The sequence below is a fragment of the Lagopus muta genome, chromosome 3, assembly GCF_023343835.1.
Source record: "Lagopus muta isolate bLagMut1 chromosome 3, bLagMut1 primary, whole genome shotgun sequence".
NCBI classification, from domain to species: Eukaryota; Metazoa; Chordata; class Aves; order Galliformes; family Phasianidae; genus Lagopus; species Lagopus muta.
Window position 1 is genome coordinate 80,763,305 of NC_064435.1, and position 17,789 is coordinate 80,781,093.

Consider the following 17,789-nt stretch of genomic DNA (forward strand, 5'->3'; position numbering starts at 1 on the left):
GAGAAAAGAAGGCTGTGGGGTGACCTCAGTGCAGCCTTTCAATATCTAAAGGGAGCCTACAGAGGGAAGGGGAATCAACTCTTTGAAATGGTTGATATGTGTAGGACGAGGGGAAATGGTTTTAAGTTGAGGGAGGGGAGATTTAGGTCGGACATCAGGGGGAAGTTCTTTACCCAAAGAGTGGTGTGGTACTGGAACAGGCTGCCCAGAGAGGTTGTGGATGCCCCGTCCCTGGAGGTGTTCAAGGCCAGGTTGGATGGGGCCCTGGGCAGCCTGGTCTGGTATTGAATGGGGAGGTTGGTGGCCCTGCATGTGTCAGGGGGGTTGGAGATTCATGATCCTTGAGGTCCTTTCCAACCCTGGCCATTCTGTGATTCTTTTCAGGAGTCTCATTGATGCTGTCAGTTGTCATTTCTGCCTGGCCAGGAAAGACATTAAAAGCAAGGGTGAACAGTCAAACCAGTGTGCCCACACATTTCTGGATTTCAGCCCATTCCAGAGCAAGAATGCAGAAGCCAATCTTGAAATCAGAACAGAGCAAACCCATGGGTCAAAGATGAAGCTACCTCCCAAGAATACGGTGAACAAACATTGTCTGTACTTTCTGCAGAAGTCGTCTACATCTGTTTTTCCTTTGCTTGAGACAGAATTTGTGTATAATGTCAGATCTGCTTTTTTGAGGGAGAAGGAAATGATATGCTGAGCCTGGAAGACAGATTTCAGAGAAGTGACCAGTGTGTGTCCTGGTCTCCATCAGTAGCACTGTCACTGCCAGCAGGCCTGCAGAGGCATGAGAGATGGTTGTGCTGTGCCAGCAGTGCAGAAAAAATAAACATGCATTTGCAAAATGAAGCCCTGCATTTCATTTCCATTGTTTTCCAGGGCAGAGATCTACGCACATTTAAGATCTAAGAGCTGAAAAAGAAATGAACAGGGCTCTACTCTTTCTTGACTATTTCCTTTTCATGAACCACCACCCCATATGTGGCCACTTGGGCACTGGCATTCAGGTAATAGCCCATCAGTGCAGATGATTCAAGTCCGAATTCAAGTCCAGAATCAAGGAACCCTGACCATTTTTAGTCCTTGACTGAGCACAGATGATCACCCTACTCTCTTATTAACTCCCTAAGGAGCAAGTTCCCATCTTCCATAGCAAACCATATGATCCCATCCCCTGTGCTTGTCTATCTAGAACTCCATTGTAAGTGGCAGGCCAAGGAGCTGTTATTCTTGGACACCTCTGTCAGCTCCACCCTGTCTGTCATTCCAGCACACTCAAGCCTCAGAGCATTCTGCATTCCTCAGACAGTGGGTGTCCATAGCCAGCACTGCTATGATGAGTGGATGCAACCATCCCACGTGGGTTGAAAGCTACCTGACTATACGCTTGTTGGATGGTGAATAGCCTGCACACCAGCTACAATGCAATTGGCTCCAAGTCATAGGAATGTTTTGGCATCTTAGAGCCAACCAAACTCGTGTCCAAAGAGCAAACCCTTAAGACTTCTATGAAACAAAACAGCTCCACATTTCTAAGCATTTCCAAGACCATTTGGTTCCAACCCCCTGCCACAGACAAGGTTGTCACCTACTAGATCACATCACCAAGAGCCTCGTTCAACCTGGACTGTTCCAGGAATGGGGATTCAGGTTTAAAAACACCCTGACAACTTTTCACATCGTATCATCCAGATTCAGCTGAACACAATATATAGAACTGAATGGGAAAGGAGATACTACGATTGTTTCAAACTACCCACCCACTTTTTTTAAGTGTCTGTCTCTCCCTCTGCCTCTGTACACAAATTCACAGACAATGATCTGACAGCGTGCAAGAAAATGCTTCTTTTTCCTGAAAGCTCTCTGTGAAGGTGGTGTTTCCCCACCTCCACATTGCTGACAAATGCTGATGTAAACAGCACACATATGCCCGCCTGAAAGGCCACAGGGGTTTTCACGTGAATCCTGTGTTTTTTCCACAAACCCTGTTACACCCTATTTCAGCTTAAAATACATCATCTCCTCTTTCTGGTTAACCTACAATCCTGTTAAGGCTCACAGAGTTTACAGTAGCAGGCAAAACCACTTAGCAGAAGATAAGTACTTCAGTTGCAGAACTCTAGCACGAAACTCTTTCAAGAAACTGGTCGAGCAGTATTAAAATAAAAGAAACCAATACTGAGATAAATCGTGCACTGAAATCGTTAAAAACACCAGCCATGCCTTTGGCGTTGACAGGAGTAAAGCATGTCATTTGTAACACCACTGAAATCATAACAGGAAGGAAGTAGACCTCAGAAACTATAAACAGAAGTTAACAGAAGTAGGAAGTACTTCAAATGTTTTCATGTAGTGACTGTAAAAGATACTAAAAGGAGAAAATATTTTCAGGGTTTGTCTTGCTTGCTTATTTTTTTTTTCCACTTTACTTATCCATTAGTTATTTTGAACAGTAAAAGATTGTTCCAAAAGTCAAACACAACTCTAAAGTCCCCACGTGTAAAATAATCTGTGGTACAAATCAAGGGTTTGATCTCTCTTCCACTCTCGCCCTCCCATCCCTTAGCCTCTCTGCTTGCTTACAGTAAGTCCTTCACCTGGATCTGGCTGCACGAAAGCTAAGCAAGTTCTGCATGACCAGGAGTTAGATGGCTTTTTTCTCCATTCCTCAGCTGCTTCTTCAAGAAAAATAATCAAAAGCTCATTCCAAAGCCAAGAATGATAACGCACCTTGATACTCAACATAAAATGCTCCGCACCTTTCGACACCTCACAGATAGCTTTCCACACTTTTCTCTAAGCTAGTGAGTGTGACAAACCTCTTTGAGACCCTGACTTCCAGTGGGTGGATGACAGCTGCCTTGTGGCTGAGCTCTACTGAGTTGTGTTGAGCACAGGTCAGGATGCTGGGCTGAGCCAGAGGACATGAGCTAATATCCCTTGTTTTTCATAAGAGCAAAAATCCTTACCTTTTGACCTTTCCCTGCACTTTTGTCTAAAAATACAGTTCCCCAGAGCCTTATCCATCAGCATTGCCCAGGTTAGCAGTGTAGGACTGAGCTCAGTAGATTTGCCCCACTACTGAAAGCAACACATACAAACCGAATTGGTAGGGAATAAGGACTTTATTCTAAGACATGAGCTGAAGCAACGAGCATATGAAGCAACGGCCACTGGAAAAAACATCAGCTATTATATTTGTATCGTACCAGTTCAGTTTGAACTCAAAAGTCCATCCTGGTAAAATGTATGCACAGACCAAAAGCATATGCAGAAGCTCAGAAGGTCACCTAGAACAGTGCTTTTAATGTCTGTGGAAGAGGTCTCCCCCATCAATCTTTAAGCCAGGAAAAACACCTCAGGCAACAAAGCAAAAATCATCCATTAATTCTGCCTGGCACTGTGGAGCAGGAAGGGGATAACATATCCCAAGAGAGTATGCATCTTTAAGATGTATAAGTTAGAAGTCCCTAGAAAACAAGTCTGCTGCCAGACTAAGTACCATTCATTTCTTCTTCATTTAGAAACTCAAGTGAAGCACATACGTTAACCACAGGGAGGTCATACTCTGGAGCTGAAACAGTCTGATCTCCAGTGTAACAGCGAGGAGGTTTTACTACCACACAGACTCAACAGACCCCTTCTCTTTGCCTCTGTGATGGCATTCTAGCACACAAGGCTGCCAATTGCATGAAGTCATACTTCTGTGAAGATTTTAAAACACACATCAAAAATTTTTTTTTCCTTGGCTTAGTTTGGGAGGCCAAGTTCTGCTCTCCTCAGTCTCCTCCTTCATGTTCATTTCAGTACCAATGGAAGGAAGCTGTGAGTGCATACCAAGAGCAGAGCTTGGCTCTGTACAGCCTGAAGTGCTGATCACTTCAGCTTGCCTCCTGTGTGTTACATTAGCCAAGGGTAGCAAGACCATTCCCTGTGCTATTTTCAACATCTGCCAACTTAATTCTAATGCACATATATGTATAATGCATAGTAGTTTGCAATGGTAAGAAAATAAAATGTGATTTATTTTTAAATATGCTCTTTGGGACTCCAGAATTATAGTGGTTAATTCACTTTAATTCACAGGTAATGTGAGCTAAATGGTCATAACACAGTACCACAAACTGATCAGCTTAGAAACTGCAATCAAGGGGCCTAATCTAATACTAACAGTGGCAGCAAAGTGGTATTGTAAGGAAAAATGTCTGTCAGGTATTAAAAAAATATGTCTCTGAAGATTTACATTCTTTTTAAAAAATTCTACATACGAATATAGGTATGATGCTTACCAGTCTAAGTTTAAAACCACTTACATGTATAGCTATTCTCAATAAACCATCTACATTCGCTACCTACCTACAGTAGCTACAGCTTCAAACTGGGAACACCACAAATTTATGTACCTTCCCTGAGATCGTAATCCGAAATAAATAGCCCTGCCAATGTAACAGTGTAAACTCTGGATTTAAGTCTTCGGTAAGAATCAGTCCTCACAACACAAGGAAAACATTAAGCAAACGTAAACAGCAATCATTTCGTCAGTTTTGAGTTATTCCCAGCAACAGTGGAACTTATGTGAGATGTAGCATCCAAACGTTGAAGACCCGTCATTTGTATCATACAGTTTGGCTGTCCCAGTTCACTTTCCTATCATTGAACCTTTGATCCCCCAAACACATCCAGCTGTGATTTGGATCTCCAAATTGCTATCCAGATCAGCTCCTCCACTCTGCATAATCTTTACAGTGCCTTTAGAAACACTTATTCTGAGGATCTTATTCTTGAATAGAGGAATGGCGAATAGATCTGTGATAATCCTCTGGACTAGTCATGAGTTCTGGTAAATCATAGCCTCTCAGAAGATGTCCACTGTTTTGTTGCGCAAAGTAATACAGCTGCCTGGCAAACATGGGTTCAACCTTAAGAACAGACAAAATGTTAATCAGACATATAACAAAATTTCACAGTCCTCATGTAAGTCATTTACAGCGTTTTAAAATTAAAAAAAGGGGCAGGACAAATCACCTCTGCTTGCCAGAATGGGAAAATAATTTCTGTGTTCTTACTGATCTCTCTTCTAAGATAGTACTTGCCTGTTCTGCTGACAAATGTTTTGCTAATTGCACACACACTTTATTTGCTCAGTCTCCATTTAGAGGAGCACGTTATCAGTGCAATCAGATGTAATTGCAATTGCACCCACATACACAAGCAATGTGACATATGACATGTCTGTGACCACTCAATGTGTTTAAATGCATACCCAGTGCTCTGCAAGTCTTATCTTCGTCCTCAAGAACTTTGAGGTCTTAAATTGAAATGTTCAGATATGCTTAGGTATGCCACAAAATAACTATCTTTTAAATTAGACTTAAACCTAACTACAAGGTTACTCTAAACTTCTTTTCCTTTAAGCTCTGCTGAGGCACCTTTTCAGCTGCTGCCCTCCACCAAGAGAGACATGTATGACTTAACACTGCCTTCACTTCTATCTGCTTAGAAATCACTATTCCTCACCAGGTCTTTGGGCCTTGGCTACAAATGTTTAAGTTGCACACTAAGCACTAAAACTTGAAGCTCTCCTTATTCATTGCAGCTGGGCTCTTCTCTACAACCCCTACACATTAAAGACAGAGGCACCATTTCGGTGGAAGGACCTGCTACACTTGCAGCAGGTCCTACCTGCAGAAAGGGACAGAGCCAGCAGGGAACCCTGCCACAGAGCAGTTCCACAAGCTGGGACAACCTGTTCAACTTTTCAGGCTGAGGAGCAACCAGTAAGGCCTGAGCAAAGGCTGATATAGGTCCTGTGCTACCCAGGGGCTTTTGAAAAATTAAAACTGACACCAGCTTTCCACCCAAAGCAGCAGTAAGTTATACCTTAACACTAGCATGTGGATTATCACCTCTCTTGTGGTTACACGGGCCAATACAGTCAATTTAGAAAGTACCTGGTCTCAGTCTCTGTCAGCACCCTCTCTCAGATAGCATCCTGAAACACTAGCTTTGAGTGTGCGTGAACTGTGGTCAGCCAGCTTGCGAGCCTGCCAGCTACCTTAGCACTGGAGCTGCACAGGCAGTCCCTGCATCAGTCCAAAGGCTGAGGTCTCTGGGGTGTATGCTGGGCCTCTGGAGCACCTTTAGGTGAAAGCACTGTGTCCTGCACTGGCCTGGCAGCCCAAGGTGCTGTGCCATGGGGCCACTAATGACAACACTGTCCAGCTCTTCTAAGGTACCTTTCGAGTCCTGATGGTCTTTGTAAAAGTGATCACTGATGGCAAATGCTTTACAGATTGGGTAACTGGGCTCTCTGATCTTCTGAGGGCCACCAGTCCTGGAAGATCTGGGAACTCAACCTCAGACTCGAGTGTGCTGCATTATCATGAAATTGCCACCTCCTTCACATCCTGTGCAATATCAATCTGACTGGCAGATTGATATCCTCCAAGGAATATGTTTAATTTAGCAAACAAGTCCTACTTACATGGGCCGTAATTAGTTTTCGCTGCCTCTGTGGATCTGGAAATTCCTCCCCAAAGCACAGAGCAACCTGGTACCTTGGGAGTGGACGTCCATGATGAGCAAAGGCTTGAAGCTCTGGGAAGAGAGAAAGGGCTGTTAAGAAAGTCTTTGTGGATGGCTGAGCTCCAAATGGAGGACCCTGGAGCACAGTGAGAGAAGGTAAAGTAAATCTAAGGAGAGGATGAGAGAAGTCAGGAGAAAGACCAGAGGTAAGGAGAAGAAACTGAGAAGAAACCGTGTTTGGAGACTTTTCTGCTTTTCTTCTGGGGAAGTTCGTGATAACATTGCCATTTTTCTGTTTGCCTTGCCTCATAAATCATTTCAGATGCACAAACCTGGATGACTTCCAATAAATATTTTTATTTGGCCTTGTCATCAGAACCTTGTGGAGCAAATGCCAACAGTAGCCCTGACCCACTGAAAAGTACACCCAAAAATATCATTGAAACCAGTGGCTTTGTAGAGCCAAAGTACTACGAAGTACTGTATTCAGACTCAGCTAGACACTATCATGGAGTTACTGCCACCACTGTTTCTAGAGGGGGAAAGGAAGGTATGGGAAGATGAAGGACTTTATTTAAGCCCTGCACCAAACTGGCAAAAAAGATTGCCTTCTGTGTGCCTGCACTCTCTTTACTAAATCTACATTTTGCACTAAGGAAAAAGTCAAACTACGTCATTACACCAAAGTGTTCCCAGTAAAAGATAGGCGGGGAGACTTTTATAGGAGAGACCAAAATCACTGCCTTGTGTTTAGAGACTGTATTCCCTTCCACAGTACAGAAAATTGCATCTAACACAAAATTTTTCTTAGTCTTCATAATGTGAAGCATCACTACATAATGGATTGATAAAGAGTTCATTTAATTTAAAGCTTTCTTTACACTTTCTGAAGAAAAGTTGCAAGGGCAATTAAAGTTAAAAACCTGTGTCTTATGACAAAGTGCTCCCTGCTATACAGGGGAATAAGAGTCTTTGAACTTGACATAATGCATCTTTTATTATAATATATACCTGCTGCTTCTACTCTAATTGCAAGCTTTTCAGACCAAAGTATGAGTTCAGCAACTGCCACAACAGTTCCCCAGTTGGACATACTGGTCGTACTGGGAGGATCAGCTATAGGAGTAATACAATGGAAAGTTCACTTAAAACACAGCAAAAACTCTGAAAGGGCTGTGAGCCCTCTGGCATTATGCAGAAAGAGAACAGAGATCCCTGCAATCCTGCTTTCCTCAGGAGAGGGTAGGACAGTCCACCCACGGCCCAACCAACACAATGCTGCTCATGGAGAATTTCTTCCATCTTTCTCTTCCTCTCATTTTACTCAGCCTCAGCAATTCTCCAAATCCTGATTATCTGTGGTGGTGCTACCCAGCAGTCCTTGGCATGGACCTAGAGAAGTCCTTTCTTTGCTACCAGCAGGATGATGGAGGCCAGCCTTGCCTTTCTCCAAAGCCCTCCACACATTCTTCCCATGCCCACATTCCTCCCTGCACTGCAGTGCCCCCACACTCCTCCTCAGACCACTTCTCATCCTTTTACTCTTCCTCCAGCTTCCCATCCTTCTGCCAAGTCAGTCCTCCTGCAGCTGCCATCTGCCAAGCTCCCAGTTCCCTTTTTGGATCCTTCTACTTTCTGCCTACCCCAGTTTACTGCATTTATTATGCAGTGCTCCCCAGGGCCATCCACCCATTTTCTGTGTCACTGCTATTGTAGGACTCCAAGGCAGGTAACAGTTTGCACTGCAGGATCCAGCTCCTCAGCAGAATCCTAACCATTGCAGTCCACAGTTCTACTTCTGCCCCTTCCTCTGCTGTCCAGTGCTTCCTCTCCTGGCAGAGGTCTCCTGTATCTCTTCCCAAAGAAAGCTGAATTTCCTAATAAGGGAAAGCTCAAGCTTGCCTGCAGTCTGGGAGCTTGATATTGTCAATTGACTTGCAGATTTGGTGTGTCCAAGACAAGTCACTAATAAACCTAGCTGAGCATCAACACACGCAAAAGCTTATTTTGTACACACCGCAGACTATGGCTACAACCACATCCTCGGGCTCACACAGGCTGTAGTGCATAAGTAATTTAGGAGGGGGAAAAAGTAACTATTGTTCAAGCTTCTCTTTGGGGTTAGACTTCTAAAAAGAGAGGTACTGTCAACCGTTTGGACAAACCCAGAGTACATCTAAAAAACCTTCTGAGAAAAGGGAAAGGGATTTCCAAAACCATCAGCACAGGCAGAATTGAGTCTTAAAATTAGCATTTGATTGAAGCTCAAGCCAGTGCCCTAACCTCAAATTCCCCTTTCTAACTGTCAATTTTCATATCCATGAGATTTCTTTCATTAGATGCCTTTTATGCTTGGCCATTTTGCTAGGATGATGCAGCAACCTTGGAACGTGTGCTAAAACTGCTGGTTTAAAGTTTTGGGGGCTTAAAAAAAAAAAAAGCTGCAAAACATTATTCCTCTAAGAGACTCCTGCTGCACTGATGGGCAATGTGTGAACTCCCTGGCTGCCATGCCATACACCTCAAATCAGGGGCTGCATGCACTCCTGCTGCCCAAGCTGTCTCCAGATGTCTAGGCAAGGCCTGGCTCCCAGTTTCTCTGAGTGGGCACCTTTACATGCTCAAAAGTACTGTGATACAGGGCCATATTCTGCAAGCCGTAAGAAAAAAGCCCAGCTCCATCAATTGGTGCTGGACCCAGATAGAGAAGAAAGCCTTCTGCTGGAATCCATGTCACTATTGGAATGCTCTGGGACAGATTCTAGGCTCACTCTGGGTCAGGTTGAGAGCAGGATGACTGCAGATCACAGTGTTGCCCTGGACTTATCAAAGCAGAACCAAGTCCAGAATCCACCTTCCTCTGCTACCCAACATTTGGGAAGACTATTTTATTAGGTTCCTCCCTATGCTTCATAAAGCCATGTGTGGTTTGGCTGTCACTCCCACCCATTTGTGCAGAGGCAGACTGTGCACAGAGCAGAACTAGACAAGATTTCTCAAAAGGCAATGCTCCCTGGCTGCATTTCTTTGAAAGAAGCAGTGAGGGGCAACTACTATCATAAAAAGAGCATTCCCATAAAGCACGGAGAGTGACCAGGTTACCTCTTCAGAAGTTATACTGAAGCCACAGAGGGAATTACCTGCTAAAAACTGCTGAGTATCAAAGAGCTTGCATGTCTGATCCCGCTCCAGCTTGTTGGGTCGGTCACTGCAGAGAGCCAGAGGCCCATCCCAGTAGATTCTACTTTGGCAAAGTCTCTTAGCATAGAGGCCATCGGGTGCCATCCACAGTATTACTCCTCGCTCCAAGTGGCTCAGCAGCTTTTCTATGTTCTTCCTCTGGCCATTATCCTCTGGATAAGGGAAGATGACTTGTTCCAGGCTGCTGACCTCATAACTTTGGCCCTGGGATATCCTACAGCCTTCAGGACTAGAAGTTGTCACCTCCTTTACCAGTATCTCACGGTAATATAAGCAGATGTGGAGCCGACAATCTACAAGAATTAAAATAAGAAGGATGACTATGGTATATTCCCACAAACATTTTATGTTTTAAATTCGCGTTAAGGCCAAGAGACATAAGTGCATGAGATTTCTGAGCCTCCCTGCCACAGGCAGTCATCACCACCCAAAAGACATTAGCAAAAGTCATAAAAAGAGCATGGGATACAGTAACATTAATGGTCTCTAATTTTATTAAGAGGGCTACTCATGTGAGAATTTGGTAGGAACCAATGCCCAGCAAACCTCACATTTCTGTTTAAGCAGGGAAAGCCAGCATAAAAAACAGTTGTTTGTCTCATTTCCCAAGCTCATGTCACAATTAAACACAGTGGCTCAGTAGACTTCCTCAGATATAATCAGGAAGTAGCTGTGTTTCTCCCCAAATTTTGCATAGCAGAGGCTTCTGCACAGGGGACCTGCAAACTCACACTTGGCTGCCTGAATAGAAGCAGCTGCTGGTGCCAACTGCGCACAGCTGCACCTGAATTCCCAAATCTTCCTTTCAAATGACAATTTGGTCAGCTTGGCACTCACATGGCACTGAATGTGTGTATATATACATACATATGTACATATAGACATACAGACTCTGATTCAAAAGACTCAAGAAACCTGCTGGGCATCCTGCTGTAGGTTTATCCACTATTGCTTTGACAAGCACATTCCTGCACCCTTTCCCAGAGTTATTGAGACTTCCCCTGGCAGCTAGATGTCTGCAGAGCTGGCTGACTGAGATCATTCCCTTCTTCTTTCCCAAATGCCTTCATTTACCACAAATAATGAGACAGAGCCAAGCCAGGTGGCATTAGCAGGAGCACAGCAAGGTACCACAGAACTCCTCCCAAATAGAAACTGAGCTGAACATCACTGACCCTCAGTATCTCCTGATGCCCTTGGTGGTTCATCAACACTACCCAGCATTAAAACCAAGAGCCAGAAAAGCTTTCCACCTACTCGAACCACTGCCCCTAGGTTCCCTGGAGTTCAGGCTACAAGTGTTTCAATATCCTAGCAAATCAAGGCTTAGCAAATCACTAAAAAGGATAACTTCTTTTTTTCATTTTTTCCTTTTCATCAGAAAGGAGAAACACAACACAAGGGCAAGTCAGATGTGGGAGTCTCTTGTAGGGATCCCCCAGAAGCCCTGTGAGGGGCTGCAGACCTTACCTGACAGGGCGAGGGCTTCACCAGACCTTATGCTTGGCTCAATCGGGATGCCAGGAGTCTGGGACTCGGGAGGGGCACAAGCATAAAAGGTTCCTGTCACCTGACAACCTGTTTCACAAACAAAAGTCAGTGACAGCTACCTAAATCCTAAGAGAAAAGTTTGGCCAGAGGTCAAAGGTAAGCACAATTGAGTTTTTCTGGGCTCCATGAACTCTCTCTCTCTCTCTTCTCTGCTTTATAAAATGGTTTTGTTTCCCATTTTTCAAGTATGCTTACTACAAATACTCAAGATGTTATCTGGACTGTATTTTTATCTGGGTCTGCGTGAAATACTCCCTCTTACAATATCATTTTTAACCAGACTACAGTGCTCTTAAAAGTTGCCTGCAAAAAACAATCCATTCAGCCTAAGGAATTTTACTTAAGACAGGCATAATAATAAAGCTGGAATCAGCACTGACTTAGAAGCAAGCAGAGAAAACTGTGCAGCAGGAGATTATTGGAATTGTATTATCAGGACTACTATTAGCCGTACAAATACCTATCAGTACACGAATTATCACATAAGAAATCAATATTTTCCTCTGTTTCTTAGTGTCAGTAAAGGTCCCTCTATGAGGAAGCAAGTGCTCTTCCCAGCAGCAGGACCCACCACGGCCAGGAGCTGGAGTGAAGCATATGCAAAGCACCACACCTCCTGACAAGTCCTAGAGCTCAGTGGCACACCTAGGACAAGCCACCAACAGCTGTCACAAACATCAGCAAAGTGTCCCAGCGTGTGCCCAACAGCTGCACGGGATGTACTGTGGGGCACTGCTCATGCAGCCAACAGGCCTACTTTTATTGGCAAGTAGCTCAGCTAAAAACAAATGATTCTCCTTAATAATTCCAGCATACTAGCAGCAAAAGTTGCACTGCATCGAGCATTGTCTCTTCAGCAGACCCAGAGAACAAAAACTATTTCTCTGCACAGAAACACCCAGAGAAGCGTCCCTGAACACTCAGTATCTGCTATCCTTGTCTCTCCTTGCTTCCCACCCCACTGTACCACCTCCTTCTCCTCGCGAAGCAAATGCCCATCTACTTGAGGTGAGCTGATCTGCAAGTGCCTATGACACACAGTGTGTGTCATATGTTTCTCTTATGTTTTTTAGACATTAGTGTGGCCAATTTTGCCCATGTCAGAGGGGCTGAAATGAGATGATTGTTAAGGACCCTTCAAAGCTAAGCCATTCTATGATTCCGTGCAGCTCTTAGAAAAAGGGCTCAAACTGTAAGATCTCTGGGGAAAGGAATGTCTCTTTATTCCATTTCTGCTGTGCCAGCCCCAAGAGATGCTCGACCTATGACAAGCTGTCTAATAGGAAAAGTAATAACTTCAGCTGCCCTCTTGGGAGAATAACACCATTCTAACCCACGAGGCTGGAGGGAAAAAATTTTGCTCACATGTGCCTCAGAAGTCCCAAAATCAGAAAGCAAAACTAAGGAACACACATTCCCTTCTGGGGCTGGGAGGTTGGTTCCCTTCTTATTGCTCAGAGCTTTCACGATAGCTTGGGACTTCTGAGGGTTGGTTTGTGAGCAGAGCTCTAAGGTCTGCGTAGTCAGGAGCGGGGCGAGTGAGGTCCACCAGTGAAAGCCATGAATAGCTAAGGTGAACCCTGCAGTTCGTGCAGGTGGCCACACACCCTCTCCTTTGATCAGCCTCAGCCACAGCCCCGGATGGGACAGACCCTCTTACCATTCTCACAGCTGGGCCCTTGCCAGTGATGACTGCGAGCTGTGAAGGGGACGCTGGCACACTGGTAGGGGATATCGGGATGCGGCTGTTCCGGGGCAAATTCTCTCCAGTTGCGCTCATGGGGCACCATGTAGTTGGGTACCTATTCAATGTAATGAGATATTCTTTTACCTGGTAGTTGTCAGAACTGATGCTGCGCGTTGCATCAGCTTTCAGCTTCCTGGCATTATCTGCCCTGACAAAACTCGTGGAGGTCTAAGCGCTGCCCAGCCTACATGAATGGCACTTTGCCACTACCACCAATGGGACTTTCAAATGAACTTCTCACCACTGGTGTAAATACCAAGCTGGGTGGAATAACAAAAGGCAGTCAAAGCATTGCTGCTAAATGTCTGCTCGGAATAGCAATGCTTCATCGGGTGCTTACATTCTGGCTCCAAGAGGATGGCAGTACACTAATATCTATTGCCAAACAGAAGACAGCAATTACTCAGGGATAAACAACACCAAAAGAAATCAACTGCCCTGTGGCCTCAGATGACATTAGGAAAGTTGCTTCCCAATTTCCGTTTTCATAATAAAGTGCTTTTTTCTCTTTCCAAAAAGAACTCAAGAGAGTTATGTCAGTGAGGAAGGACATACTGCACAGTACAGAGCCATTAGTGCCCAGTGCACAAGCACCAAACGCACAGTTGATGTCATACCTGGGATGGTAGTGAGGCGTAAGGAGACGGGATTGGGAAGGGATGGTTCATCAATGGCTGCTCCTCCATGCTGTTCTGTTTCGCACCTATGTTCACCAGAGGGATGGAAAGAAATGATGTCAAGCACATCCCTGTCCCGCCAGGGAGAGGAAACCCCACACCCCCTGGCAGGCCAAAAACCCCAAAGTGCTGCCATGCATCAGTGTCCTCTAGCACACTGCTGTGCCCCTGTCTCGGGGGCCCTTGCCTGCTCTGGGACTGCCTGCAGATGCTGGTAACTAGCAGTCACAGACTGGGCATCCCCAGCCCAGTGGTTGCACAGCTCAGAGCACTTTTGCCCCTCCCTATATTCAAAACCTACATCAAGAAAGCTTTTTTTTTTTTTTTTTTTTTTTTCCAGGGTGTTTTTGCCTGTCAGTCAGAATGAGATGTATTTGACCTCTGTGCTTGGGCTCCCACCCCTGCAAAGACTGCATGGCCATTCCAGGAAAGTATGCTTCGGTCCTCGCATGCTTACAATGACACAGACATTCACACTGTTACACAGGGGATTTGAGATGTTTTACCTTTTTTAGCTCCTTCTGGCACTATTCTGTACACTTTATAGGGATCTGAGATGTCCAGCTGGCTTCTCTCCACCAACTCTTCAAAGTCATTGCTCTTGTTCAAAGCACACCTCAATCTGGTCTTCCAGGTAGGGGGATCTGGTTTATCAATGCCCTCTCTGAACTTCCCTTTAAAAAGAGCCCAAGCCTGGAAATATTTCAGGTAATCAAAAGAACAAGAGGAAAAAAAAAAGAAAAAAAGAAAAATCAACTATTAGGTACAAGTTCACAATGCTTGTGACACAGTATATGTGTGTGTCTACATGTGCATGAATTTACTCTCTACAGCACAGTTTAGTGGGCATGGTGGTGATAGGTTGACAGTTGGACTAGATTACCTTAGTGGTCTTTTCCAACTTTAATGATTCTATAGGTTTAGGAGGAGAAAAAAGCAGCAGGGCAAGGCAGGAAAACAGCTCAGCAGGCATAAAGAAAAGGGAAAGGGTGGGCAGCCCAGGCGCCGTACCTTGAAGAGGGCAGCATCCTCCTCACGGTTGTAGTCTTGCTTGCCAGCGTGCTTCCAGGGGATGCGGAAGATGCTCTTCTCGTCATTCTCCCACACCAGCCCTGGGTACTTGCCGCTGTCTATCTGGTCGATCAGCCACTGGCGGAGCTTCCCGTTGCCACAGCTCACCGAGTTCATCCCGCACTCGCCTGGCTCCAAGTTCATGCCACTCGTGTTGGGGGATCAGGGTTGGGGGCGCGTTGCTGAGCCCACCGCACCGCACGAGGCTAAGCACCAGCACTGCGGGGGCTGCGAGAGGGAGAGGGAAACCAAAGGGTCAAAGGATGCTAAGAGCACCTGAGAAAGACGGAACAGAGTGCCAGCAGCCCCGCACTCCAGGCAGCCCCCCACACTCCAGGCTTTGACAGAGATCCCCCTGCCCCGGTAATGCATGAGCACACACAGGTGGCTGGGATGTTCAGCATGACTGACTTCAGATGTAACCTCCTGACTCACTCAGAGTTCCACTAGATCTTTTTAACCAAAAAGTAAAAAAAAAAAAATTAATTAAAAATTACGAAGCATATTTGCTATGCAAGGGCAGACCCACACAAATCGGAGGGCTTCACACACGTTTACAACTCATGTGGCTTTTCACTGTAATGGCAAAGGAGCTTTCACAGCCTCCCTTAAGCAAAGCACATCCGAGCACGCGATGTCCCACACACATCCACGCTCAGCTGCTCCCACCAGAGTACCACTCAGAGCTCTGCAAAGTTTGTCCGCACACCGCACCGAGTGCCTCTCTGCTCAAAAGCTCGGCTCGGCGGCTCCCTTAAATGCAGACGTTCGGATCCCCCGTCAACGCGCCGCAGTGAGAGCCGCACATCCCCGCATCTCTCACGCCCCGCACACCAAACCCGGTCCTCGCATCCCTCCCCGGGCAGCTCCGCCGCTCGTGCTCACGGGGAACCTCGGGCAAAGCCCCCAGAAGCGCCCCTCCCGTCGGCGCAGACCGAGCTCGGGTGCCCCCGTCGGGGCACGGCTCCGCGGCTCCCGGTGCCGCTTACCTGTGCCGGACGCCGGAGCGGCTGCTCTCCGTCGGGTGCAGCGCGACTGGGCCGGCGGCCCCGGGAAGTTTCTTTATATGATGGAGGGCGCCGGGCCCGGGAGGGGGGGGAGGCGTGCCCCCGCCCGGAGGTGGAGCCGGCGGAGGGGAGCGGGGACTTCGCGAGCTGGAAAACATCTGAGGCAGTGACACATGCCCATTGCTGGTAAACACACGCTGCGGGGCGGGGGGGAGCGGCCCGGCGCCCTCTGCGCGTCCGCGCGTGTATTTTTTTAATCGATGCAGACACACACGTAGACATAAATAGCACGGGGAAACTCCTACCTGCGCTCGTCGGGCGGGCTTTACTGTAACAGAGCCGGGCAGCGACACCCACCAGAAACGGCCCAGACGGCGCCGCGGGGACCGGCGGCTCCCACCCCCCCCCCCCCCCCCCCCCCACCCACTGCTGCCCGCACCCCGACTGTGCCCGGCTCAGACAGCGCGGGGTGGAAGCAGGGACCGAGCCGTGAGACCCCCCAGTATATTGCTTCTCCCTCACAAGACCCCTTGGTGATCCCATCATGACCCCTTCCTGACCCCATTATGTCCCTTTCTCGAGCCCTTATTGGGCCCAGGAAGGTGGGTGACCCACTTGCCAGCAGCCCAAAGGAGCTGGATGGCAAAAAGTGCGAGGTGCAGGCTGTCGTGGAGGTCTCTTGGTTCATTCAGGTTTCTGACAAGTGTTTCGTGCTACGGCACTTTCTTGTTGTTCTGTTGTAACGTTTCCAACACATCCACATCCTTTCTGCTGTAACGTATCAGATGAAAGCCCAGCCATTGTGCCCTGCGCTGGCAGTGGGGCGTGCGTGGGGCTCAGGATATTAATTGCAAATCTTCAACGCCATCTTCTGAAATTTAAATGTAATTATCGCCACGTTTTGAGGGGGAAGTGAGAAGCGCAGCCATTTTTAGATATTGGGTTTATAGCACATCATCCTCTAGAAAAAGAATTGGCAGCACCCACCAAATCTTTGCAGTCACGAGTTAATGCACCTTCAAAGCAGTGGAACATCAGTTTGAGATTGGAAGGGACGGCCACCGTAAAGCAAGACAAGCAGCCATGGCTTTACAAGGAGGCTGGATATCGTCAGGTTGGATATTAGGAAGAATTTCTTCTCCAAAAGAGAGGTGAGGCATTGGAACAGGCTGCCCAGGGAGGTGGTGGAGTCACCATCCCAGGAAGCATTTAAGGAAAGGGTAGTACTTAGGGACATTTTAGTGGGCAGTATTGGTCTTGGGTTGGCAGTTGGACTAAGTGCTTTTAGAGGTCTTTTCCAACCCTAATGATTCCATGATGCTAAAGCATCCGAAAGGCTTCCTAAAAATCCACAGTATGATTCCAGGAGGCAAAACTGGCCACCAGCTGTAATTTCATTAAGTACAAAACCATCCTGAAATATATCTCTACAAAATGAAGGCTCCTTGTAACTTTTTTTTTTTTGCAGTTTTTTAAGACAGAAAATTTTTGGCCACTGCGAAACATGCAGATTTATCTGCATTAGATCAAACCCTTCAGAAAAAAATAACATCTTTCTGGAAAATGCCTTGAAAAAGTAGTTGTACATGTCCAGTGCAAACCATGGTAGAGAATTAGGTGAGTTATACACTCAGAAATCTGTAAGAGAATACAAAGCCAATCATAATCCTTTCAAAGAGAAAAAAAAAAAAAGACTATATATATGTATTATATATGTGTGTATATACATGGCTATATATACACGGCTGGGTGGTTGGTTGCTGTCTTTATGCAAAAAGAATTGTATTAGAAAACCATGTGCAGTTGCTAAAATCTTAGAGTAGATGCTGAAGCCAGAATCCCAAGTGCACACTTGGCTTTACAAATAAGTCTTCCTACGAGTAAGACGTGATAATGTCATTAGTTTTGCTGACTTCGTTGCTGAGGGTTTCTGGACATCAGCCATTTAGATGGTCAAAAAAGAAACAGGACCATCATTTCAGGCTGCAAAGTAGAAAGCTCTGATCA

The 17,789-nt window shown here is 46.1% G+C and overlaps 1 protein-coding gene across 1 annotated transcript; it reads right to left on the reverse strand.

Moving 5' to 3' along the window:
* Nucleotides 1-3,036: 3,036 nt before the first annotated feature.
* Nucleotides 3,037-15,876, reverse strand: IRF4 (interferon regulatory factor 4). Its single transcript, XM_048940078.1, has 9 exons — nt 15,765-15,876; nt 14,716-15,003; nt 14,211-14,397; nt 13,645-13,730; nt 12,941-13,082; nt 11,200-11,307; nt 9,669-10,022; nt 6,488-6,600; nt 3,037-4,922 (listed from the first exon to the last, which is right to left on the reverse strand). Exons 2-9 carry the CDS (start codon nt 14,917-14,919, stop codon nt 4,779-4,781), a joined length of 1,338 nt encoding a protein of 445 aa, XP_048796035.1. The 5' UTR covers nt 14,920-15,003; nt 15,765-15,876; the 3' UTR covers nt 3,037-4,778.
* Nucleotides 15,877-17,789: the final 1,913 nt, after the last annotated feature.

Excerpts from the sequence above, each read along its gene's own strand:
- IRF4 (XM_048940078.1), bottom strand. The coding sequence starts at position 14,919 with ATGAACTTGGAGCCAGGCGAGTGCGGGATGAACTCGGTGAGCTGTGGC. Across the intron at positions 13,731-14,210 it reads GCCAGAAGGAGCTAAAAAAG|GTGCGAAACAGAACAGCATG; the intron begins GTAAAACATCTC and ends TGGTGAACATAG. Across the intron at positions 10,023-11,199 it reads TGAAGCCCTCGCCCTGTCAG|ATTGTCGGCTCCACATCTGC; the intron begins GTAAGGTCTGCA and ends TAATTCTTGTAG.